This window comes from Anser anser (assembly GCF_964211835.1).
Source record: "Anser anser genome assembly, chromosome: 3".
Classification (NCBI taxonomy): Eukaryota; Metazoa; Chordata; class Aves; order Anseriformes; family Anatidae; genus Anser; species Anser anser.
In genome coordinates this window covers 43,824,910-43,850,862 of record NC_139722.1, presented here as the reverse complement: position 1 = coordinate 43,850,862, position 25,953 = coordinate 43,824,910, and the positions used below count along the sequence as shown (strand labels likewise).

General features: G+C 37.2%; 1 protein-coding gene and 1 long non-coding RNA gene across 5 annotated transcripts in view; one reads left to right on the top strand and one right to left on the bottom strand.

Moving 5' to 3' along the window:
* LOC310896439 overlaps positions 1-20,100 on the bottom strand; it is a 152,894-nt gene extending 132,794 nt beyond the window's left edge. For 2 of the 4 annotated variants that reach the window (XR_014581488.1, XR_014581489.1), the window contains exon 1: positions 19,053-20,100. This is a non-coding gene — a long non-coding RNA (uncharacterized lncRNA). Of the gene's footprint in view, positions 1-15,772; positions 18,125-19,052 lie in introns of all 4 variants that reach the window. The other 2 variants (XR_014581486.1, XR_014581487.1) reach the window with 2 other exon arrangements.
* A 1,075-nt stretch (positions 20,101-21,175) lies between these two features.
* MMS22L (MMS22 like, DNA repair protein) overlaps positions 21,176-25,953 on the top strand; it is a 101,839-nt gene continuing 97,061 nt past the window's right edge. Inside the window, exons 1-3 of the mRNA XM_083828714.1 lie at positions 21,176-21,329; positions 22,642-22,831; positions 25,086-25,211. Of these exons, the coding sequence (XP_083684840.1) occupies positions 21,311-21,329; positions 22,642-22,831; positions 25,086-25,211 (335 nt within the window). The 5' untranslated portion in view covers positions 21,176-21,310. The remainder of the gene's footprint in view (positions 21,330-22,641; positions 22,832-25,085; positions 25,212-25,953) is intronic.

Genomic DNA, 25,953 nt, shown 5'->3' with positions numbered 1-25,953 from the left:
ATACTGATGAAATTTTCCCCCAAAATCATTCAACATCAACCTACTTTACTCATAAAGATTGAGCAATGCTGCTTCTCTGTTGCTAAATGCCATGCAGACTGACTATTCCAAAACTCATAAGAAAGTGTCTTTTTTTTTCCTAGCTAAACAAAGATCCATTTTTCCACAAGGGGACATCAATTAATGAAGCCTGACACCATGTTAAACACAGTTATGAATACCTTATGAAGTTCTCAGAGATTGTTCAAGTGATAAGTGTTACAGCTCAGCTCTGTCTGAGTTCCGGGTTTAGAATTATGATATGCATTAACCAATATTGTCTGGACTCCATACAACAGGCTTTAGGTCTTGCCAACATAATAATTCAGTCTACAATTAATAGCCAGACCAACTCTCAGCTCCCAATCTCTACCATGTATGATTTAAAAAGACAATCTGGTAGAGGAACACGCAGGTGTCAAGGTAGCATTATAACTTAGTAATGTAGCACCATAAATGTGTAACAAAATATGCTCCTTGTACCTACATACTGCTTAGTTTAATGCGAAATGACAGTCTGCTCAACAGAATCCCATCGTCCAGAACTATTTGACAATCTAATCACCAAAGGTCTTAGTGTTACGTGCAAGGGAATACAGATTAAAACAAAATAGGAAGGATCAAAAAGATAACAAGACAAAATGGAGAGAAAAAAGACAGAGAGAGAACAAAGACTGAAACAACATCTCTAGAATTTCTTGCTTGTATTATATTTAATGCTTTTTGAAGTTTTGCTTATCTACATAGTACTCAGGGAAATATATGCCTATAGTACTACATATTTTGATTATAACTCATCTTTTTGCCACTTTTCTTCTTGGGTCCCCAGTTCACCACAAACACATGCTAAATTCTTTCCTGTAGGCCCCCTCTAGGTACTGGAAGTCCACAATACGGTCCCCCTGGAGCCTTCTCTTCTCCAGACTGAATAACCCCTGTCCATTTATGGATGGACCTCATGGATCCAGGCCCTGGACAAGCAGAAAACTTATCTAAATGACAGGTCAGGTTGGCAGAGGAGTGCCTCCATTCCCTGCAAAACAGTCATCTATTATTATCATCCACCATTTCCTCCTGGTGGTCTTACATACCTCAGGATCAGTTGGCCCAGATGCTTTGCTTGAAAGCACATTTGGCTCCTCATTAACTTTGAGAAATTTAACAAAATTTTCTTCTTCTCTCCTGCCAACACTTGAGTGTTTTTTGTTGCCTGGTGTTCGATGTGTAACCACATTCTCGACTCCAGAATTAATGCATCTACATTTGTAGATGCTGATTAGTTACTCTCCTATAGTAGGTGCAAAAATCAGCATTTTTCTTTCAGAGAAGCTACATCACAGATTAATGAATACATTTAATTTTTAACATTATTCATTATCAAGGAGTTATAAGGACAATCCCTGTATTATACTGACATTATGAGTTACATTTAGTATGATTTTTGATTTTTATGAAAGGGCTCAGATTACCATACACACATTCGTTATGGGGGTGTGAAACTAACAGAAACAAACAAAATACTTTTTGTATATCCAATGCCACAAACTTTCTTTTGTACATTTAGTATTCTGAAGAATGACATATGAGCCAATTAGACAAAAAGAATCATTCAATTCACTTTATAAGTGTATTTTGCACAATGTGCCCTTGAAAGCAACTACGCACATCCTGAGTGTTCCCTCCTATGTACTTCTTAATCATTGCCAATGAAATTAGTCTTTATTGATTTCCTAGTTCACTAACAAAAATGTCAAAATAGAAGAGAGAAATGAAAACACTACTGACCTCAGTTTTGTACTTTCTGTTCTTGTTTACATACATGACAACATTATTTATAAGGCTTTTTCTTTTTTTTTTTTCCTACTTTTAGAAGTTCCGCTCTAACACAGAACTTAAAGAACATCAGAATCTCACTACATTTTTAATGGTAGCTGCAAATACTTGTCTTTTGTTAGCTTAATGCAAAGGTAGCTAACGCAAATCTCTACCATACTGCACAGAGTAGTGTGGCCATGAGGACCATCCTCCACATTTTAGGCTTCTTCATTGCATGCATATTCCATATTTCAGTAGGCAGCAGCACTTGTAGGCTGTATGGCAGCCATCTCCCACAAAGCCAGACAGAAAAATGAATAATGATTTCTAGAAGTAGCATGGCTATATGAATACCAAACTTTTCCTGGCTTCCCTTGATGTGGGATGTGAAAGAAAGTTTCAAGTACAGGAAGTCCTGGCACTGATTACAATAATAAAGCTATAAGCAGTCAGAGAATCAGAGTGAATTCATTGCTCTTGTCTTGTGTTCAAAAAGCTCCATATTTTGTGATCTCCCAGTTGTGGGACTCAAATCCTTTCACATGGTGCCAACAGCATTTTTGAATTGCACAGCTGAAATAAAACAAACAAAAACAAAACCTTTTTTCCTATTGTTATTTCCCTTCTTTTAAGTCCTTCTAAGGAAATCAGTCATTTGGTCCCTAGTTGCCATGTTTTGCACTGTTCTGATTACACATAATCATGTAAATTTTATAGATATAGATAAAATAATGATTTTTGGCTATAGACTTTTTGGAATGCTTCATCTTTTTTCTAACTTTTCAACAAGAAGATTTGATCTACATTGGTAGACCAAGAAACCCAATGGATGATTTTAAATTTTACTGGCAGGTCATGCATGCTGTTAAATATAAGAGATGTATTTGTAAATAGAAGGAAGTATTTGTAAATATATACCTTAGATTACTTCAGTTTTATTGGAATTATTAATTTATGCAACCAATAGCATAGAGTGCCTGCCTTAAAACTTCCTAGCATTTGAGAATTTAGAAAGATGTGCAGATAACAACATGAAAAATATGAGATTATAAAATGAATTAATGGTACATTCTGTCTCTGAAAATGCTTTTGATTTTTGGTCACCTGATCTCAAGAATGACAAAGAAAAGGTAAAAGAAGAGCAGAGTTAGACTGGACATATATTAAAAGAATCTTAGTTACCCAATCTATTACACAAATGAAAAAAATAGCATTATTTATGAGGAAACAGAAGACAAATCTAGATAAAACAATTATATACAATGATAGAATGAGAAGCTAAACACTGAAGGGTATCTTGAAAGGTCATCTAGATCTTCTCTTTACCTGTCTCAACCAGAGATCAATCAGATATTAAACAGACTAGTCAAAAAATAAAAATAAAAAATAATAATAAAAAAGGCAGTTCTGGCTTAAACCAAAGCAAACTTTAAAACATGAATTCAGACTAAAACCCACCAAATTTAATTATTCAGTATTAACAAGAACCATATTTTCAGTATGATACCAGCCTATTAAATATATACATACCATTTAGAACACAATTATAAATAAACTTTTATAAATGCTTTTGCAAATTGTGTTTCAGAGCACACTCTTTAAGACACCTGTTCCATTATTCTCGGGTATACAGGATGAAATCCGCCATTACACAGGGAGATAGTACTGCTCTGTAAATACATTCGCTGGTTACTAAATGAAGAAGGTCTGTTTGGCTGACTGCAACAAGTAACATATAAGGAGGGAATTTCTGGTATAACAAAAAATACATTAAAAAAAAAAAAAAGAAGTTAAGGATAAGTAGTGGAGCTATGCCAGCCAACATATTAAAAAAATAGTTTCTGCCTGCCTTTAAAATTAAACACTGCCGAAGAAAGATTTAAGCTTTCTTCCTTCAATTCAAAAAAAAATTGCACAAAGGACATAGGAGGCAGTAAAGAAAGAAGATGCAACCTCTGGCATCAAACCTGAAACTCAAAGACATTATTTTAACAGATCTGAAAAGAAAAAATATGGAAAGACAAAAGACAAAGTATGAACATGTACAGAACAGCTCCTAGTGAAAAACAACACCAACAACAGCAACCCAATGACAAACAAAGCTGTTGTATATGTAAAGTCAGTATGTAGGTGGAAATGAAAAAACAAAAAAAGATAAAAATATGTTGCAAATGCTAAAATAAAAGACTACCCAAAACTCCTAATAATATGTTAAAGAGAGACACCTAAAGGATAAGGAAAAACCAGTCAAATTCCTAAGCTTGCTGGGAACTTTGACAAAATATTTAATATCAGAAAAATGGCATATTAGATATGACAGATTTCTCAGCCCCCTAGAACTTCTGATCTGAAAAGAAGAAAGACCCAAAATAGCCACCAATGTCATTCATAGAAAATACGCAAGACTTAGATTTCATACAGTAATTGTCTAGAGGACTACCCATCTTCCCCTCATGGATATGCTTACCATTTTTACTTCTTAGTGTTTGTACAGATTACCATGTTTCTCATTCATGATCAGACAACAGACAACTACATACAGAGCACGCAATTTACCTGAGAATCTTCCATATCTCATTTCTCCTATATCTCATTTCTCCTAAAAGCTGAGAGCTTGAGAATCAGCAGCAACATATGATCAACATGTTTGTCTTGGTTCACAAGATCATAACCCAAGCATCTTGTAAAAACATTTAAAATAATCTAAACAAAAAGAAAAATGTAAGCATACTACAACACAACTTTTCCTATGGTAAGGAAAAGGAATAAACAAACAAGCACACACACACAGAGAAAGCCCATAAAAACATGAAGTTAAGTATATAAAAAGCTTCTGCATTTCCCTTACTTTTGGAATGAAGTTATTATTATTCATCCAAACAAATCAAGCGGAGGAATAAACTGAATAGTGTCAAAGCCCTCTAGAAAACAATAATGTGACCAACTATGCACAGACATATACACACACACACAGACCTACAAATATACTTAGGATATATTCTTGAATGCACACATGCTTGTAAATAATAAGGTCTTGCTTTGTTTATTTTCCAAGAACATTGCAATAAGTCTCAGTCAGTCCCCAAAACTGCTAAAACAAGCAACTTTAAAGCTGCACTTCAAACAATTTCTCCTTCATGCTCCCATACTGACTTTCCTCCAGCTCTGTATCAAATCCAACAACTTTGGTCTCAAAGGTCCTGAAGTTCCCATGCAAATTTCACAGAAAAATATCAAAGTCCCTTCAAGAAGCAGCCCCAGGAAATCCTACATCAGGTCTCAAGTCTGCACCAGCTGTTATGGTATTAAGGCAATTGAGATTTTAACAAGCCATCAGACCTATTTACTTTTCTGTAGAAGGTTTCATTGTCTGGATTTAGGAAAATATTCTAACCTCATATAGAATTACATCACATACAGGGGTTAATGATATTCAAGAATGAAAAATCAACCTGTATTTAAGTATTTCCAATTAGAACAAACTTTGCAAAAAAATGTTTTCACTTTCCCTTCTGATTCAAAAAACAGACTTTGACAGAATAAAGTAGTCATTTGTTTCTCAGTTTTGAAGCATCTGAAGCAAGTAAAATCCTAATACAGATTATGGTTATCACCTTTTCAATATACTGATCTTCAACACTGCAGTAAGAAGCCAGGCTGGAAGAGCTACGAAAAAAAAGCTCAAAGAACAAAAAAGAGTAATTGTAGCAATTATACAATCTTATTTCTTAAAGTAATAAGGTCAAAACCATTTCCAATAAATAACTGGAAATTCATAAGCCATAGGATGAAAAATAATAGCAAGTTTACAATTCATTAAGTCCAACAAGCTCTCCAATAAAATCTAAATTGCACTTACTTTAATAAAGCAGTAAAAATGTTTAAGTTCACTCAATGATTTCCAGAGAAGAAAACAGTTATTAGTTAATCACTTTTACTGAGAGAAGAGACCAGAAAAACATTGTTTTTCAAATGGACATTGTCAAAGAGCTTGAACTTGGATTACCTCGTTCTCTAGAAGGATGACAGTCTTTTATTTATAGAATAAACTGAATTAGGGTAAAAGCTTCACTCAAACACAACCGACAACAATCAGAGGAAAAGATATTGCAAGAATTATCACAGAAAATTCATTGTTATGTAAGAGTGCAATTTTTTTTTTCTCGGAAAATGAATTTCAACGTATAGTATATAAAATACTTCCTTAAAATGACTTGTTGCCTGTGATACTGTAAAAGGAACACTTGCTTAAGCATTCCTTAGGTAAAGACTTCTAGCAAATGTGAAGAATCTGTAATGTGAACAGGTCTTGCATGTAAATTTTTATTACTTACTTACAATATCTACACATACTGTCCGTGCAATTATCAGTATATCTATTTTTAAACAGTCATTTCTGCTTTTTCTAGGGCTACACTGTAGGCAGTACCCGCACATTTACCTGTATAATTTAAGTACTCTTTAACTCTGAATCATAAACTTCTACATAAAACATAGCAATACAGAAACAGTCAACACTTAAAATCTGGTTCTACATTTGGATCTACTGGCATATATTTTTGGATGCGTGGAGTCTGGTTTTCTTTGATGGGTCAGGACAGGTAAGTGAATTTCACTTTTAGGCAACTGGCAAATTTCTCTACAAGGTTATCAGATCAGAATATTTAAATTCAGCCAAAGCAGCAGATGTGTTGTGTTAGTTCAGTGGCTATTCATGGGCACATATAACAGGTATCAAAGGAGTTGTTATCAAAGATGATTCTAGCAAAATACTATTACCAACTGTCAACTTTTTACTATTTATCTCTTCATGTTGCTAGACATATTCCTATTTGTTTTATTCTCCTAGACTGAGAAAATTGATGACACAGAGATAACATGAAATGACATCATTTTAACCAAAAATTCTAAAGATTTCTAAAGCATAAAAAAACCTAAAAGTGATGCTTTTAGAAAGCACACAAAATGTCTCGCTAGCAATAATTTCTGAATTTTTTGCCATCAAGTATTGAGGGAATGGAGTGGATTATTTGAAACAAGGGAAGTGTTAATAATCCATCATAAAACAATTGTTTGAGAAAAGGGTAAAACAGTAAATACTATAGTCCATACAAGAATAGAGAAAAGAAGAATGGAGAAGAATGAGGAGATATTGCAGAGTATGCAGTGGAGTTTTTTAGGGTAAGAGGAGAGAGAAGAAGCTGTAATAGCTTTCCATTGGAAGCTGTTACTCCTAGAAGCCTGGCACCTGACCTGATTCTTCAGGATATGGATCAGACTTCTGTGAACAAGAAATAATGAGTATATTTAAATGAGTTTAAATGAAAGAAACACCATGTCTTTACTAAGACACCAGGCTTACCAGCATTTTGTAGACTCCGAGAGAACAGAAAGCTCCTTGGACCAAAGACCAAAGCCAAGTTCCTTTTCACATGGTTTCCTAAAAAATCAGTACTGTAACAACACTATAGGTCTCTGCATTGCTCAGCTCCTCTTGATCACTCCCAGTAACCAATTCCATCTGAGTTCAATGCACAGGAAAAGGTCTCACAGATACGACATTCCTACAGACTTTGTAAAAGCAGGCAGCTGGATAGGGAGTCAGCTAGTTAAAAGAGAATGAAGTGAACACAACTTTTACTTAGCAGTTCCTCTCTTTCGAATTGATCCTCTCTTGTTTAATAAACAGTGAGTTTATACTGCAGTCTGAGTATTATTCAATTAAAACTACAGTTCACAAATATAAACCCATAGGATATCAGGGTGCATTTAGTCTTAACAGAACCATTTCTTAAACCAAAAATCTCTTATTCAAGGTATACCAATAGACCAGTACACCAGTCCTTCCCCCTGCAGTGCAATCAGCCCCTCTCTCTGATCCTCCCCTGCCCTACAAATTTGGCATTCCTGGCTCACAGTGGCTCAGCACCAACAGGCCCAGCACCCACCCACCCCCTTCTCCAGTCTTTCCCCTCAGACTACAACCTGATTACTAAAACCAGCTACAGGAAAACTGAGATATGGCCACGTTTGGAAACTTACGCAGGCCTTAGTGCTGCCCACCTGCACTGGCAGCATACTAAGTACGTCTCCCAAACCATTTCAGGCACCTCCAAAGAGGAAGGCTTTGTTGTAGTGCCCCCCTCCCCCCAGCCCCCACCCCCTTTTTATCTCCAGCTATTAAAGAGAAGAAAATGGTCATACTAAATGTAAGTGTTTATGGAATTCAGGATCATCGTAATATGCATGCCCTGAATATAAGGCACATGTACATTTAGGCAGCTATGAGAGCACTGATTCCCTGGGTTATATTCTGGGATTTAGGCAGCAAACTTCCACGAGTTTTATTCTCCATGACAAACCATCTAGTTCTCGCTGCTCTTGATGATCAAACGTCATGCATATAAAAGATGTCCAAAAGATGGTAAGAAGTATTTTAATTATTTTCTACTCTTGCTAGCATTCTGCCAAAAAGTGCTGCAGATATCTAGAGTACAATGTATAAGGAAATGTGCATTTTGCTACTATGCCACACTGTCATTCTTTGCATTAGGAAGTTAGTTACCTATCCTTTGGATCAGCTGATTGGTATAACACAGACAGTTGCCTTTAGAGAATTTGACTGGGATCAGATCAGAAGTCCAACGAGTTCAACATCCTTCCAGTGACACCATCTCTGACAGCAGTCAGGAGAGAACGCCAAAGGAAGGAAAATAACAAAAATAAAATAAGCAAAAAATAATTATTTCCCTTGCATGTTCTAGCAACAGTTTGTATTCTGTGTTGTGTAAGACTAAAATTGTGTTCATCTCCTGGACTTTACGTTGTCTTCATATTATTTTTCATCACAGGTTTACACTGCTGGTGATTCATATAGGGTCCAGAAAGGAAGCAGTCCTACACCTCTCCTTACATAACTGACCTCTCTGTACTGTCTAAGGGGAGGAACAGATGAGCAGATGTACCAAAACATGTTCATGAACAACATCCTGTTAAGACATTAAGTGTGTGTTTTAAGATGTAAGGTATGTTTTCGATTTATCGCTATCTCCATTTACCGGACCTCTCTGGAAGCCATCACACAATCCTGCACATAGGTTGAAAATAGCAGCTGGAGAGCACTGCTGTTAAGAAGAGATGGATCATAATGCTTCTGTTATTATTGCCACTTAAAGCAGAATTTAAATAGAAGAATCTCCTACCAAACTGTTATATCATACTATGCCTTGCAAGACAAGTTTACTTTATTAACAGTCTTTACATCTGAGCTGCAATAAAAGCAAGTTCATAAACACTGTTGAAACTACTGAATTAGACAACTACATTACCATATCAACTAATATTTTGAGAAGCATCTTTTGAAACTTGAGTTTCCAAAGTCTACTATTCAAAAATAGCATGACTGCAGTTCATGTTTGCAGCAGAGTACTCACAAGATATCCCACAATCTTGATTGAATCAAGATACTTCCTAAACCAGAAGCAGTGAGCACTACTGTGTCGGCGCACAGCTGTGACCAATTTAACTGGTGTGTTAACATGTATGATGTATTGACTTGGACATAATAATATGTTAATTCAGTGTCATTATTTTTGAGACCCTAGCTAGTGTCATTGCACTTCAAATATGACATAATCAGCTTAATTAACCCTCATTTTAGGGTCAGAAAAAATCTTGTGTGGCCACACACAGAAAAAATCTTGTGTGTATCATACTGTTTACTCATAATGGATAGGTGGCTTTTGTGTGGCCACGATTATCTGGTACATCTAGCTGATTTCAGTGCTATTAATGGCTTGCTTTAAGAAGTATTATGATATGGTATTGATTTCAAAAAGGCCATATCACTGTGCTAATTTACAAAAGATTCTATTAGTAAAGATGACTGGCAATATTTATTTAAAAATGTGCTCTCCCTTCTTGTGAATATATCATGTATGACTTAAGTAAATACTAAAAATCAAGATCAAAATATTCAAAAGCAATCAGAAAAGTGATTTCTAAAACTTTATAAATAAGAAACAATTTCCAGAGAATAAAAGTTCAGAAAGCTACTTCACTTTGGAAGTATCTCAAAATGCATATTCAGAACTTGAAGACAGAATTAAAAAAAAAAAATAAGAGCTCTTTTTGTTTGTTTTTAAATGGCTGAATATGTTGTATCTTCACTACAAGTTCTGCAAGCCATTCTGTTCCTCTAAGAAGGTCAATTTTTGTAATCCATCTGATTTACTGAGCAATATGGAGGTGTTCTCCACTGGTAAATACCAAAGAAGTTGAATGGCAGTAGAGCAATAACATTTATTCTCTTTACCAAGTCTCTTGGGAAGTTTTCTGCTTGCCTTTTTTTGATTATTTCTGTATACCTAATGATATCATACCTTCTATTAAAAATAAATAAATACATACATAAATAAATAAAGATTCAACTTACATAGGCTAATACCTCCCCCACGTGAAGTCTAAAAAAATTTGCATCACTTCAACCAACAATACTGTCACTGGTGTCCATTATGCTTAGAACAAAAAGGAGCTCTTTTCCTTCTGGTATTATAGGAAGAATCTACTTTCAATTCTCAAATATCTGATTATCCAAACAGCTGCTACAATGAGCAGCTGTCCAGCACACTGGAATAAAAGTATTAGTTTTTGTCAATTAATTAAATGATCAGATCTTCGTTTTTTTTTCTTGTTTTTTTTTTTTTTTTTACAACCATATTTGCTCATGTAACACAACAAGAACAACACAAAAGTTTTTCCTTTCAAAGTGTAAAAGTGATCTCTATATATGCTCAGAGTTGTGAGGGCTGCTTACAGTTACTCCCTTGGTGAAACACAAATACCATTCATTCAATAGACCTTTGAAAATGTGTTTTTTCCTGAAAGGAACAGAGAGAAGAGAGGCCCATTTCTCATTACTTTCTCTGCAACGGGGCTGCCACAACCTCATGGAAGATTCAGCTTGTGTTTGCACTCTTTGTTGAACTGAGAGAGGTTTTTTTTGGTATTTAGTCTACAAAACATGGCCATTTATTGACAACCTCCTTGGCCTGAGCAGAGGATAAATTAAAATATCTTTGGTGTGTTGTTTTACTGGATAAGGTTGACTGGTGATTAAAATACAATTTTAGCACAATTTTACAGCTTTTATCAATTTATTTGAAATTATTAGATCTAATCTGTTATAAAATACATACGTATCATGTTCATTTTTTCAGAAATAGCAGTTTCTGTATTTTGGTAAGTCCTGTTAAGTCTATTAGAATATACAACAAGCAATTATATATGATTCATTACTCATGCCCACTAGTTAATGTGGACCACATTTTCCAGTACAGTTTTCATGATAATGTATTTTCATTTCTACAGATTAAGCTTGAAGTGAGACAGCTGTCAATTTATTCTCACTACTCTCTAATTCCATTGTTCCAAACTTAAACTTTACATGTCAGACCGCCAATAAGGACAGCTGAATGTTTAATGCACTTCTAAGTCATATAAGTGCACCTGGTAAACTACAGTGCAAAATTCTCATCAGCAAACCTGGGAAATCTCCAAGAAAATTATAATTCCTTGCAGCTTGTGTGTGTGTGTGTGTGTGTTTACTAAACATACTGTAGACAGAATGAAACATAAGGCACCTTCTGAAGTGGAAAATTACTCCAGTGGCAGATGGACAAGCTTCCTCTGCTTTCTTCCCAGGAAGAAATTTGCCTCTGGAGGTTTCAGATCTTGTCATCAGACACCATCATGACCTCCTATCTCATAAAACCTTTCTCTGCAGGAATGATATTGAAACACATACTATACATACTATAACATCCAGACTATAGCATGAACATCTAGAGGCGGTATTATAACAGTAGCATTATTTTCAGTTACCATATAGACCTACCTCTTTGAAGGCTAGATACCAGTTATCAGGAAAAAAACTTTTCATTTTTAATCCATGATAGATACTTCAGAATAATTCCTTTGTACAGTCATGTTCAAGTATGCTATTACCAACTCTTCAGCCAGAATGTCTATTCCAGCCAAATTTATTTAAATGCTTGCTGTCAAAACAAAGATTACATCATTTTACAACCCTGTTTTACAGATTAGGTAGCCAGGTCATCTGCAAAATGAAGGTTAAGATCATTTACTTTGGCAAAAGCTTTGCGATCAACTGATGAAAAGTGGTATCTATATATAGTTGTAATAATAATCTACTGGCTAATGCCTTATCTTCAGAAAACCCGTATTGATTTCCATTCACATTTTTTAAAACATTTATTTTCACTGGTTCCTATTAGGTTTCGGAATCCCTCTAGGTAAAAAGGACTTCCTTTCTTCACCATTCACTTTTCTCTGGGAAAAACAAACAAACAAACAAAAGACAGTAGGAAATAATTTTATAAGCATGTTCTTAGTATAGTTGGCTAAAAAGTAGCTCTATGACACAGTTTGGATAATGTCATCCCACATGCTGATATAAATATCATGGCTGATGAAATACAAATGGATGAAGCAAAGCTTCAGCACTATATAATTGTATTGTTACCAAGTTCTAAAAAACAGAGCAATGGGAAATCATAATAACGTTGTCCAAAAGATGAACAGGGAAGTGATGATCTAAAAGAAATAACAAAAAAAAATTGGATATTGAATAAGGAATTCAATTCAAATCTGATGACCTCAATACAAAACTCTGTAAGAATGAGTATTTTTACAAATTTCCCTTGCAATTCTAGATATACGATATTGCTATAAAAAGATGTTTTGTGTAAAAGATGTTTTGTCAGGCCACATACTAAATGACCTCTTCAACAGACTGTCCCTGTTCCATTTTAAAAATCAGCTCTTTCTCTACCTCTTTTCAGGAAATCTCACTAGACAGATGCTCAGCAGAACTTCATTTCACTGACAGTTGGAAACATTTGTTAATTTCCACACTTCTTCATACCAACCTGTTTTTAGACATTTGTTCAAGTCTTGTACAAGTTCCCTAGAGTATCTAGAAGCCTTCTGGAGACTTCAAATCATATGAAATGAGCATAAGATGCCACTGGCATGCTTTAATGACAAACTAAGAGAGAGAACCTGCATTAAAATTCATATTGTCCACAGAGACATATCAACAAACACACAGTACACCAAGATGCAGATGGCCAGAAATCCATCCTCCAACATCTAGAACATATGTATCTCTCCACATCTCTAAAGCACTGATTCCTTCCACAACTGTGCATCATCTTCTCTACCACACTCTTTGAACAGACTCCTCCTTGTTGATGTTCCCTGGTCCCTATAGTCCTCTCCCAGCCCAAACCTTGATTCTAAAGCCTGCACACATTTATCTTCGAGAGCTCATGGTTCTAAGAGTCCTCCTTATTTCAGTCACATTTCCATATCTGTCTTTGTCTTCATGGACCCCTCTGCCAGCCAGCTCACCAGCTGCATTGCCTTTCAACATCCTGACCCCTCTTTGCACCATGATGCTCCCACCCTACTTTATGGTCTCTCCTTTCTAGAGAGAATTTTTGCTCCACCACAGCCGCTCTCAGCCAAAGCTGTTTCTTCTGGAAAATAAATAAATAAACAAACAAATAATAATATTAATAATAATAACAACCCTCAGTCTGCATTTGGACTGATACAATTTTTCAGCCATACCTACAGAGTATGTCTTGTAGGAACCAATTAATGTACCCAAGAGATGAAAAACTTCCAGCACAAATGTTATTGGGCCTAGTATCCTTTTGATGAAGGAGTATTACATAGGAGAAGCACAGATAATAAACAGAGAGCACTGAACCCTCTGAAATATTTTGAGGATAAGTTTTGCTTTGCTTGTATTCAGTCCCTTTCTTCCTTAGTTTCCTACTGCACCAACCTAACAATTTCCCAGGATCCAGATGGAATTCAATTGCAAATAAGTTGCTAGAAGTCTGAAAGTCTGTCTGTATTACTAGAAATCAAGAGTAGCAATTTAAATAACCACGCAGTGTGCATTATTTGTATTACTACTGTTGTGATTATTTGTTGTATTAAGACAGAACCTAAGATTCCTTCTGGTTTTCTCTACAAGCACAGGAAAAAACATGTTTTCACTAGAGACCTTACAATCTGAACATAGAGGTACAAGAAATGGGATACTATGAGAAAATAATGAAAAAAGATAGTCTGACAAGAAGAGATTTCAAGGGCATCAGCAGCCTAACTGTTGCCAACTCGTAACAACATAACAAAAGGGAGTTTTAAGGAGGGATGCTTTGGGAATAGTAAAAGCCTCCTGAGCTTCAAACAAAGCATGGGGAAAAGTTTGAGAAGAATGGCTGAAAATTTAGCAAGTGAACAATGGAAGCTGGAGCAATCTTTTTTAAGGAGCAATATAAAATAATTCCTAGCATGAGAGCAAGTTGCAGAGAACACTGAAAGAGAACACTGGACATGGAGAGTACAGAAAATATGAGCAGATGACAAGACAGAAGAGAAGCTGTTTTGAAGCAGCAAGGTGCTTTTGTGCAGTATTAAGTATCCTTACTACTATTTTTTCTGGCCTTCTATGAATGTAGATAAGAACTGTAATATTTTATGGATTTACATTTTATAGAAGATTGAATATGTGAACTCATACAGCACATTTATGCTATTTCTAGTTTGACTTTGCAAAAAAGCCCAAACTGAGATTATAATATGAATATTTATCACTATTGTACTTTATAAAACCTATACATGGGTTTATATATAGGTTGGTATTCTTCATATTGAGTCAATTATATGGAATTTTACAGAATGGAATGCATATGATCTACTTGTGCAATATTTCCTGGAAAACACTGGTTTAAATGCCTTTGAGATTTCTATCAGATATTCTAATTACTGTCATTCTATTTACTTATACCTTTCAGTGGAGAAACAAATAAATTTGAAATTCAAAATATTATCAATAACTCACTTTCTATCCACCCTGAATATTTGTTTCTTTTGCTTAGCCTTATTCTTTGTCACCCATGTTAAAACGATGACTCAAAAGGAAGACACTCTGACGTATGTATCCATTACTCCTTCTACAATGTCATACTCCCACTGATTTTCATGGGAATTATGCATGTGAAAGGACTGCATTACTAGGCTAGATTAAGAGAAGACATTTGGAAATACTTAAATCATCATACCACTTCAGAACCTAATATTTATAATGGTGCTTGATCCTGGAGCAATATAAATAAAGCAGAAAATAGCACTCCTGTACATATATTATGTGTTGATTTTCCTCAACTTTTTATTACATATATCAATAAGAATTGCACTGAGTTAAAAATAGTTTCTTGGCTTTTTGATATTAGAACAAGTACAGAAATATGAATCAGAACACTCAGAAAAACCTTGTGATATTCCTAAGCACTGGAAGTAAGAGGACAGTAAAAGCGTTACATTCCAAACATATGAATTAGATACCTGTGCAATCACATAAGGGCCCTTAAACTTTTCGATAGCCACTATGTCTTCATGATCAGTATACATTAGCGCTGATCCCCTGTAAGTATCATGTAAGTACCAAGTCATCTCTAATTTTGCAGTCACGTCCCTTCCATGGTGGCTTCAGAAGTGATGTTCTCCTGCCATTCCACAGAAACTCAAGCATGCATGAACTGTCTTCCTCTGACCTAGGAATGCTAGTGGGCCCTTCCTTACACAGAATTAAAAATGAATTGACCTTCATTTTACCACAACAGCCTGGGTAAACCACAGTTTGCTCTTTCATACATACACAACTCAGATGTAAAATGAGTTTGTTAGCCTAGTTAGAATGGGCTAACTTTCTAGCCTTTTTTTTTTTTTTAATCTAAAGCATACCACTCATTTTTGCTGCACTACCTTAACATCTATTTGCTACCAATGCCCTTGCTACTTCCATAAATTGTTTTCTCACCTGATACTATTATTGTTTCAAACTGGGATTGTCCAATCCAACTAGGAATATGTGGAAAAATTCAGATTTTAACTTCTTCTGGCCAAAAAGACGTTTTATAGCAGGGCACAGGGCACAGTCTAAAATTTTGACACTTCAGTAGTGCTTCTGCACTCTGAAACAATCCACTAAGGATTTTACGCTTTAAGTATGATGGCCCACATCTGGACATGATTAATCGGGTCAAAGCCAGGTACTCAGCATGAGAGTTAAGGCTATTGGATAATTTATCCCTAAAGGATACTCGTTGGAGCATAAAACTCTGAACTAAAAACTTATTCAAACACACAGTGCATCTTTTCATGTTGTTCTAGATTGTATCTTGGATTAACAAATACCATTACACCTGTAACATGAAAGTCATATTGTTAAGCCTTCCTTAAAAATAAAAATGAGAATATTACCTTTACTTAAATGAAAATGTAGAAATTCATTATATAACAGTTGTAATATCATGCCTGAATCTGGAGAAGTGCATTTCAGATGAGAGCAACAAGAAATAGTGATCTGACTTACAAGAGAAAACTAACTAATCTTTCAATAAGGAAGAATAATTTGGGATTTGTTAAGAGAAGAACGCAATGAGAATATGATTAAGGATCTCAAATATGCAAAAGTCTGCTGCAAGGAGGAAAATAAATTCCCTGTAACCCCAGTGCAAAAAGTAGCAGGTGCAAGTAACTTTTAGCAAGTTAAGTTTCATATCAGAAATCGGGAAAAACTTTCTAATGGCAAGGCTAGTGAAACACTGGAACAGATTATTTAGGTAAGTAATCATAACAAATCTTTAAGGAGAAAGTCAGCAAGCATCCATTAAGAAAGATAAATTTTATTGATCCTGGCTTTGAAGGAAGAGTGAGGGGGTGGGCATGACACATGCTTGGAGTCCTTCTCAGCTGCATGCTACTGATACCACACATCAGTGTAATTAGATGTGGGACCTTGACCTGGAATGAACGTCATGTTCTGCAAACGGCTCAGTCAACTTCTTCATAAAGACAATCAGCTGGATTATGATGCAATCATTTAGTTATGGATCATCTAGCTACATTGATCTAGTCTGCAGCTTCTTTATTCAACAATTCAACAATAATTACTTTCAGGACCGGACTATGCATAAACATAACATCTAATCTAACATCTAGCACCATACAGCACTTTGCTTGCCAAGAGCTGTGACTTATTAACTGGTTCCATGGCCTTAGAGCCAGACAACATTAGCAACAGCTGCTAATAACATGGAATTCCAGGTGTAGTCTTTGATGGAAACTTTCAAAAGGAATTAGCTTGAAATTGTTTTCCTTCAAAATTCTAGATGTACCCCAAATTCTTAACCCTGTATCTGTACCTTACTATTGAGTGGGATCTTTTGTGTCGTTCTTGGTGGTTTTGTTGTTGTTTGGTTTTGTTCGGTTGTATGGTTTTTTTTATTTTTTTTGTTTTTTTTTTTTTAAAGTCTAAAACTTTTAATGGTAGATCATCTTTAATCATGAGAATAACAATCCTGTAAACACTGCATGAGAATATGTTTACTTCAGAGCAGTACACAAGATAATTAAATGATTTCTAGTCAGCCTATTTTGTTTCCAATAAAAAATTATGGTTGTTCTATTGTGAGAGCTCAGGATAAATGTAAGGTTGCCAGTCTGACAAGCCACTAAGTATGAAAAAGTAACACTCTCCAACTTCATTTCAACATTCCCAGGTTTCATTCTACAGTAAGCAGCATATATAAGTAGGGAAATTGCAAAACTGTGCAAACTCCTTACATTTAAATCATCTGATTTAACACCAAGCAAACGACACAAGGAAAAAAATAAAAAAATAAAAAAGAACTAACTTGCATTTTATATCATGTTTTGGATGGTGAGAACTGAACTGTTAGAAAAATAACATGTTTTGTAAAATGCATATACAGTACAGACCATGACAACCGAGAATGGTACAACAGCAATATAGCGAGCATCAGGTGTTCTCAAAGTTTCTGCACTCAACAAAGTAGCTCCTGTTCAAAACATTGCCATTTGACAGAAGTTACAAACGTTTGTGCTTCAGATAAACCCCAAAATTTTAAAATACATGGAGTCTCTGCTATAGACAGTCTGCCTCTGATGGTGTGTACATTATTGCTCTTTGCTCAACCTTTAAAAAAGAAGCCAGAAAGCACAACTCCACCTCCATCATCCAAATTAAAAAAGTTGCCAAAAAGAGGGATATCCAGTGAAATGAACCCCAGCCTGTCCCCTTGGGCTGCCTGATGTGTACTCACCATCGTGGGCTGGTTTTGGAGACTTTCTTCCCCTCCCCCTGCACCTAAGCACAATGAGTGAGAATGGAGAGTAGTTTCAGCATTAAATTTGAACTTCCCTGCTTTTGTTAGCATGAGTCACCACCTTAACATTATCTCAACTGTAGACTTTTATCTGTGAATATCTAAGCCCTGTCTTGTGGAAAACTAATTACTGAGCCACTGAGAGGCTTCATAATGTCCTGCATTTAAGTCCTGAACATCATACATAATGCATAGGAAGCAGTCTCTGCACTCTGATTACAGAACACTGTCATTAAGAGAGCAAATTAAAGATGTGAATAATTCACTGGCTGAGCTTATTGTCAGTGCTGCATTGTGAAATTAGAATTTCTAATAAGTACTGCAATTTTTTTAACCCAATTAACACAGAGAACATCTTGAGTCTGATTAGTACAATAAAAATTATTACCTTATTCTTTTGCTTCACAACAGCCAAATTAAATACTGTACTTAATTATGCAGCATTCATCGCTTCTGTGCTAGAAATAATAAAAATAAAAAAAAAATCTCACTATCACTTTAATAAGACTTCCCATATTGAGAATGCAACGAAAAAATAGAGCATTAAGAATCTCTAAGCATAATTTCATACTGCAAAGTTAGTGCCTTTTCTTTAAGACTTTGCAAATCGGTTTTAATATCAGCAGTCGACCATGATGTCACTGCTGAGGTCTTCTTTGGAAACAAAAACGTATTCAAAAAAAATCCACAAAATGACCCTTCGGAACAAGCTCTGAATATATATTGTGAATTAACTTTCTCTGGGCTGATGTGAAGACAGGAAAAAAAAACCCTGTACCACTTACTGACTTGAAATCGAATACACAAATATACAAACATACCAATATATAAACATCTATGTATACATTGTTTCAAAAAAGATGCTTAAAATATATGATGAAAAAGCAGGAGCTATATCAGCTCTCTTACCTCAGTTCCCTCTTGGCACGGGATAGATAACATCCTTTCATCCTAGAAAGGAGGAAAGTCCAATTCAACATCCAGCATGTTGATTTTCCCACACACGGTGCCTGCTGCCATGTTAAATAAAGAGAATCATCACTGAGGATGCAGCTTTTGTCTCCAAATATTTTTATGCTGCCTTTTAGTGTCAAGGAGCCCAGGAACCTTAGCACATCTGGCAGTAGACACCACTGGCTGCAGCTGCTGCAATGGTTTTTTCCTCAGCCCTATTTCAATTCCAGCTCTTTTTTCTTCCCCATCCTGGGGAAGTTTAATCACCGAGCATGAGTGGGGAAAAAAAAAAAGAAAGAAAAGAAAAGGTGGCATTGCAATCATGAGCTTTCTTGTTTTATTTTTTCCTAGAGACAGGGACTGCAGCAAACACCTTGCATCTTTGTCTAGTTATTTTAGCATGTGCGTGCAAGAAGGGAAAAAAAAAAAAAAAAAGCCCTGAAAATTATTCAGGCACAATGCAATAGACATAAGGAGAGACAAAAAGACAGAGAGAGAGGGAGAGAAAGAGGGAGAAAGAGAATGAGGGAGAGAGAGAGAGAGAGAAGGAGAGGGAGAGAGAGGAAATAGACTAAGAGAGGGAGAGGGGGCTGTCAGTGCAGATAAATCTGCATATGGAAATCAGGGTTATCCAGGGTACAGTTTTATTTAACCATGATGTACTGTTTTTTTAATTAGACAGGAATTTAGAGAAGGAAATGAGGGATTCTTGCATACACAAGAGCAAACGAAGCATTTTTAATCGCAAGAGAGTTTTCACAGCGAGCTGTAGCAGCAATGGCAAAACTTTTTATAGTAACTTTCTTGTTTGGAACAAAAGTTTCAGGCACCGCTGCTAATTTACACACACAAGCAAAACCGGAAAAGCATTTTGAAATGAAATGAAATTGGAACACACAAAATAATGCAATAAATATTGAAAAGACCCAGAAGCCACCAAGTACACAATATGTATTTTAACCTAGGTTAGGCCAGGTACAGGCTTTGGGACTTTCTCCTTGAACCCTACACTTGTGGTTACTGCCACAGCCAATGAAGACTTTGGTAAATGAGAACAGCAATGCCCAGCTTGGGTTTCAAATGCACTAAACACTTCCCAAGCTTGATGAAAATTGCTCATCTAGAGCCAGGAGCAGCGCCTGACCCACATGGGGGGGGGATGGGTAAGGGTTTGTCAGGCATCAGAAAAGACTGGGACCACTTGCTGTTGGGAAGGATGGGGATGAATACGGTGAGATGGCAGAGAATAAAAGAGGAGGAAAATGAGGTTTGGGGATAGAAATTTGACAGCTAGACTAGGAGGAATCAGAAAAAGCAGATTGTTTACATACTGGAAGATTTATAAGTGGCAGCGTGATTGGGGGATTCACTAGAAGGCCGTCGTCTCAGATGAGATGTGGCCAGAAACAACCGCCCCATGCCAGGGAGGCCTAGCAAAGCAGCAAATGCGGAGGGCTTGTGGTCACCAAGGGGAAGTGCCCAACAGCTGGAGGGCAGGGACGAGTATCTGGCAGGCTGCCCCCACTGAATTTTGAGAAACGAGCCAGTGAGGAGCCCATTGGGCACTAACACAGCTTTTCAGTACTTAAAGGGGACTTATAAAATAGATGGAGAGCGACTCTTCGCTCAATTGGATAATTAGACAAGGGAGAATGGTTTTAAAGTAAAAGATGGTAGATTTAGATTAGAGGTTAGGAGGAAGTTCTTCACTCAGAGGGTGGTGAGGCCCTGGCACAGGCTGCCCAGAGAAGCTGTGGATGCCCCATCCCTGGAGGTGCTCAAGGCCAGGCTGGATGGGGCTTTGGGCAACCTGGGCTGGTGGGAGGTGTCCCTGCCCATGGCAGGGGGTTGGAACTGGGTGATCTTTAGGGTCCCTTCCAACCCGAGCCATTCTGTGATTATGTGACCACGGCCCCTTGAGGAGCCCGCTGGGCACTAACTAACACGGGCACTAACACGGGCACCAACGGGAAGCGGCTGGGGCTGGCGCAGGCTCGGGCACCGTGACCAGCCACCAGCGGCGGGGCGCCCCCAACACACCACGGCTGAAGCCAGGCAGGCAGAGGCGGGGAGAAGCGAAACGAGGGAAGGGGAAGGAGGAGGCGGAGGAAGAGGAGGAGCAGCCGGCGGCCAATGGGCGCCCCGGCGCCTGCGCAGCGCTGGCCCGGCGGAGCCGCGCGGGCCGTACGGAAAAGCGCCGCGGAGCCCTTGGGATGGCGGCGGCGCCGCCAGGTACCGAGCGGCCCGGCCCCGGCTGCCGCTGGCTGCACCGGCCTCTTGCCTCGCTGCTGCGGGCTCGCAGCCGTCGCGGGGCCCAGGGCCGGCCCGGACGAGGCCACGGCCCGGCGGGGAGGTGGCGGGAGGGGAGCGGGGCCGCTGTGAGCTGTGATCGCCAAGGGCCGTGTCTACCTCCGTGTGCTTCGTTACGGTGCTTGCTGCCGATGCCTGGAACGCAGCCGGCTTGCTTTGGAAACCCGCGGTGGGGCTGAGCTGGGGCCGTCCCGTTGCCTACGTGTTTCTGCAGGAGTGGGAATGAGGGAGGGAAGTGGGACAGGAACTCAGCTGTGTTGTTTTTTGTTTTTTTTTTTTTTTAACTTGAGTTCCTTTCTAGTCCAGCTTCTGCATTACCATCCTCTGGCTGCAGCGTGAGTTGACTTATGCGAGAACAGTACCAAAACCTGCCAGCCATGAGACTTAATGTAGACTATTTTAAAAACTATTTAGAGTTAATAACCTTAATTATATTACCTTTTTATCCTTGTAGAACTTAGTGTTATCTCTTGCCAAGTTCTACTCTTCCACTGTCTTGTGTAAACCGGTTCACCAGTGTTGAGGGTGCAGTGTGCTTCTTTTGGATGTGGTTTCCCTTTTTGTTTTTGCTTCTGTGTCCCTCAGTCAGACTTCTGGGAGGTCAGAATTTCTGTAGAAACTTTCAGTGTTGGTTATGTAGCAATCAGTCATTTTCTAAGCCTTATAACTTCAGCATTTCAAGGTTCAGTAATTATTGTGCGGCGTGTATTTATTGCTTCTCAGAAGGAACTTGAACTGTAATATCTCCTTAAAGATGTGGACAACTGGAAGCCTGTAATGCATGATGTATTTTCTTGGTACAGTTGCTCTGGCCACAGAACAAAGTGTTGCTGAAAGTAGCTTGCCCATTCTCCTTTCCTTGTACTGCGTCCCTCCACTTATTTTACCCTACTGCTAGTCTGACCCCATCATAACTAGTCAATATATAGAGCTGAACCAGAAGAAAACGAATTATCTTTTTCTTTTTAGGATTAGCTTTTTGATGATGTATCTTCCTGAACATGTTGGCACTGGGGAAGATGAAGTTGCACAAATCAGAATTACATGGCAGGGCATGGAACCATGAGTGTCTTTTTGTGGTGGTATCTCTTAGTTTGATGTTGTGGTTAAGCTGATGTTGTCCTTGCTTGACCTGAAGGATTATGGAGAGCTGTAACAATGAGAAACTTATCATAAGAAATACTGTTGTTGTTGTGTCTTAATTAATTAATATCATCTGTCCATTTTCTGGAAGAGATGGAAACAATGGACGATGACTTCATGGCTTCCTTCACACCCCCGCTTCTCACTGAAAGCTTGGAGATGGCAATGGAGGTGGAGAATGAGAACTCAAAGCCTTCTTGTTTTTCTTGTGCTTTCGACAACCAAAGTGGAGGAAGAATCTTCCCTGCAGAATCTTACTTAGCAAGTGGGTCTCTTAAGAGGTAGGTTGGTTTGTTTTTTTTGAGTTACAGCATATTAAAACGATATTAAATTTATTTCCGCTGTTGTTTGGTACCTCTGAAATACTGACAGGGTTTCCAAATGAGTTTATTCTTCAGCTTTTATGATCCTGAGATCAGCTTTGTGGTGTACCGAAGCATGGAGAGCAATTCTTTGATACTCTGCTTTGATCAGTGTTCATTGTCCAGTTCCCTAGTTTTGTGAGTTTATTTTTAGATATTGTTGCAGACTTGATAGAGCTTTTCTAGACAGATGCTTCAAAATCGGCTTTGGCAACAGTATCCAAGAACCTTTAAATTTCTGTGGAGGCTGCAGCACTGCTTTTTCCAGTTGTATGCTCTTCTGGATACTGGCCCTTTCTCTGTTATCCATGTAATAGAAACAAACTACTTTGTCCAGCTTTCTGAGGCTTCTGGGAGTACACTTTGGAGCTTTAATACCATCTTTTTCAAAGCTTTAGCTTTACATGCATTCTGGATTTAAGGTTCAGAAGTCATGTGTGTAACCAGTAAGTATTTTTTGTGAAGTTGTAAAATATTGCTTTAGTTAATACCTTCTTTCTGTCTGTGATCCAGCTTAGCTGTCTGTGTAATTTGCTGATCCTGCAGGGGTTGTCTTGTTTTTCCAGAAAAAGCATAATTTTTCTTTCCCACTTCCTTTGTACTGTTGAACCTACTTACTGTGGCTTTTTCCTGCCAAGTGTTATGTTTTGTGTTATTAGTTTTTTTTTTTTAACTTCCACAGGCTTTTCTGTAAAGCCTTCAAAGAGGTTTAAAAACCCTGCCTCCCCCAATCCCTACCTTATTTGTCATATCTTTATTGGATCAGAGCACATTCATTCACATTAATGTCAAGTACAGGAGTGAGAGAGTCTATGTTTTTGTGGATGTATCGGTAGTGGATTCCACACTGACAACAAATGCATTCCATGACAGAAACAATTTCATATGAAAACTCACTCAGGGGCTTCTATGTAGACAGGTTTACCAAGTCACTGCTGTCATGATAATTCTGTTGTGTCCTTTATTCACCTTATCTAATTGGATTATAAACTCTTGGAAAAGCTTGCATGTGAGGGACTCCTCTGTCTTCATTACCTAGAACAGGAGTAACTGGATTTAATTGCTAAAGGCTTCAGAACCCAGCAAAGTTTAGGCAGTTACCAAGTGAGCTACAGATGTTGTGGGAGACTGAGCTGATTATTCAGCAGATGCTCTTTTTGCTTCTGATTGAGGACTGAATTGGTAATAGTGCATAGTTCAGGGAGAATATGAATTTAATGCATAATATATTGAAAACCAAGTGCTTGCCCACAACGTTTTATTTGTTTTTAAAATAGATACATTTCTTGCGCCTTGATGAATTTGTCTGAAGTATTTTATGACAGTCAGTGGGAAAATTCTGAAATAGTTTTTGAAATCTTTGTTTTTATTATACACCTTGCTGTGAATTTTTTAAATCTTTTTTTAAGTGCATTAGGGAAATACTTTTATGTTTACGAAATTGGTATATTAAGAAAATACTTCAGCTAAAACTTGTTTTTACACTTTATACAGATGCCTGATTTTCTTCAGTTTGAGTAAAATAGTAGCTCCGATTTCTAGTATTCTTTACTTAAGCCAGAGCAAAGGGCAGTCATGGCCTAGTGTTACGTTAAGTTATAGTAATGAAGTTATATTCTGTGACCCTTATCAATTCAGATACCTAAAAGTGTGCTTTTTTTTTGGTATGCTTTTATCAGTGTGTTCTCTATTAAAAAAAAAATAACTGAAATGGTATACTGTAAACTGGTAAATGTATGTTCTATAGATGGTCATTAGGCCTGTAGTATACATTAACAAATTCCAAGCATAAACTCTCAGTGGACTGTTACCTAATGTAGTGGCCTCTTCTGTTAAAGCCAGTCTGTATGTTATGCCTCAGATAGGCCCCTCTCTAAGGTGGTATCTTGTTGATTTTCCTTTATTTCTAAAATTTATTGTGCCCTGTGACTAGACCATGTTTTTTATGCTGTTGAAGCTAAACCTTGTCATATTTTATAAGCTATGTTGTTTTTTTTTAAAAAAAAAAGGGGGGGGGGGCATAACAGCCACTCCTCTGAGAGCACTCTACACCTTCCTGTATGTAGTATATAAATTGCTGGTATATTTATAAAATATCAGTAATACGCAAGCTAGCAGTAGGTATTGTATTCTTTTGGTTTATTACTGAGGAATGTTGGATCTGTTTTTACAGGGTTTTGCTGAGACTAGATCCTGCTCCAAATGACTACGAAGAAGATGTAGTGGACATGTTTGGTTTTCAGTGGGTTACTGAAATGGCACTAGTTGAATCCTGTGGATTTCTCTTTGGATTACTCAGGTATGATGATGTTAGTGTATTTAGTGATTAATCCTTTCTGTAATCATACCAGTTTACTTTAAGGATGGAACAAACTCTTCAAGTTTTTGATAGTAAAATCCTAATAGACTGTGGGCCATGCAGTGTGTGTAAAAAGACTTTAACATCTATGTAACTCTACAGTAAGTGATGAATAAAACACAGGTGGAATTAAGGAAAGAAGTAAATCTTGCATCAGATTTGTAATACCGTGTAATTTATTAATAAGTTTCTAAGCAGCGTGGAGCAATTCTTAGCCATCACCAGTTAAAACTGATAAATATAGTTATCACAACGGTGTTGTGATCAACTTAGAAGGCTCTAGCTTCAGCAGTAGATGAATAAATTGTGTAAGTTTTCCATGAATAAGGTTCTGATATGCATATAATTAAAAATTGTCTTTTGAAGATCTTAAGTCCTTTTTTTTGTGCAAAAGGAAGAGTGGAGGTTGCAAATTAAATATTTTAAATGCTTGATGCAGCACTTTCTTCAGTTGTTTGGATTAGGATAGCTTCAGCAATCTCTTCAGATACAGTTACTCAGTGTGATTAATTCAATGCAGATGTTTAATCTGGTCAATGCAAATACACAGATCACTGATAATCTTCTTTGCTACTGATAATCCTCAGAATGTACAGCACACAGAGAGAGTGGATGGAAAAGGAGCTCTTGTGTGATTCTACAAATATATGTGATATATTCTACCATTCGTTTGATTGTAGTA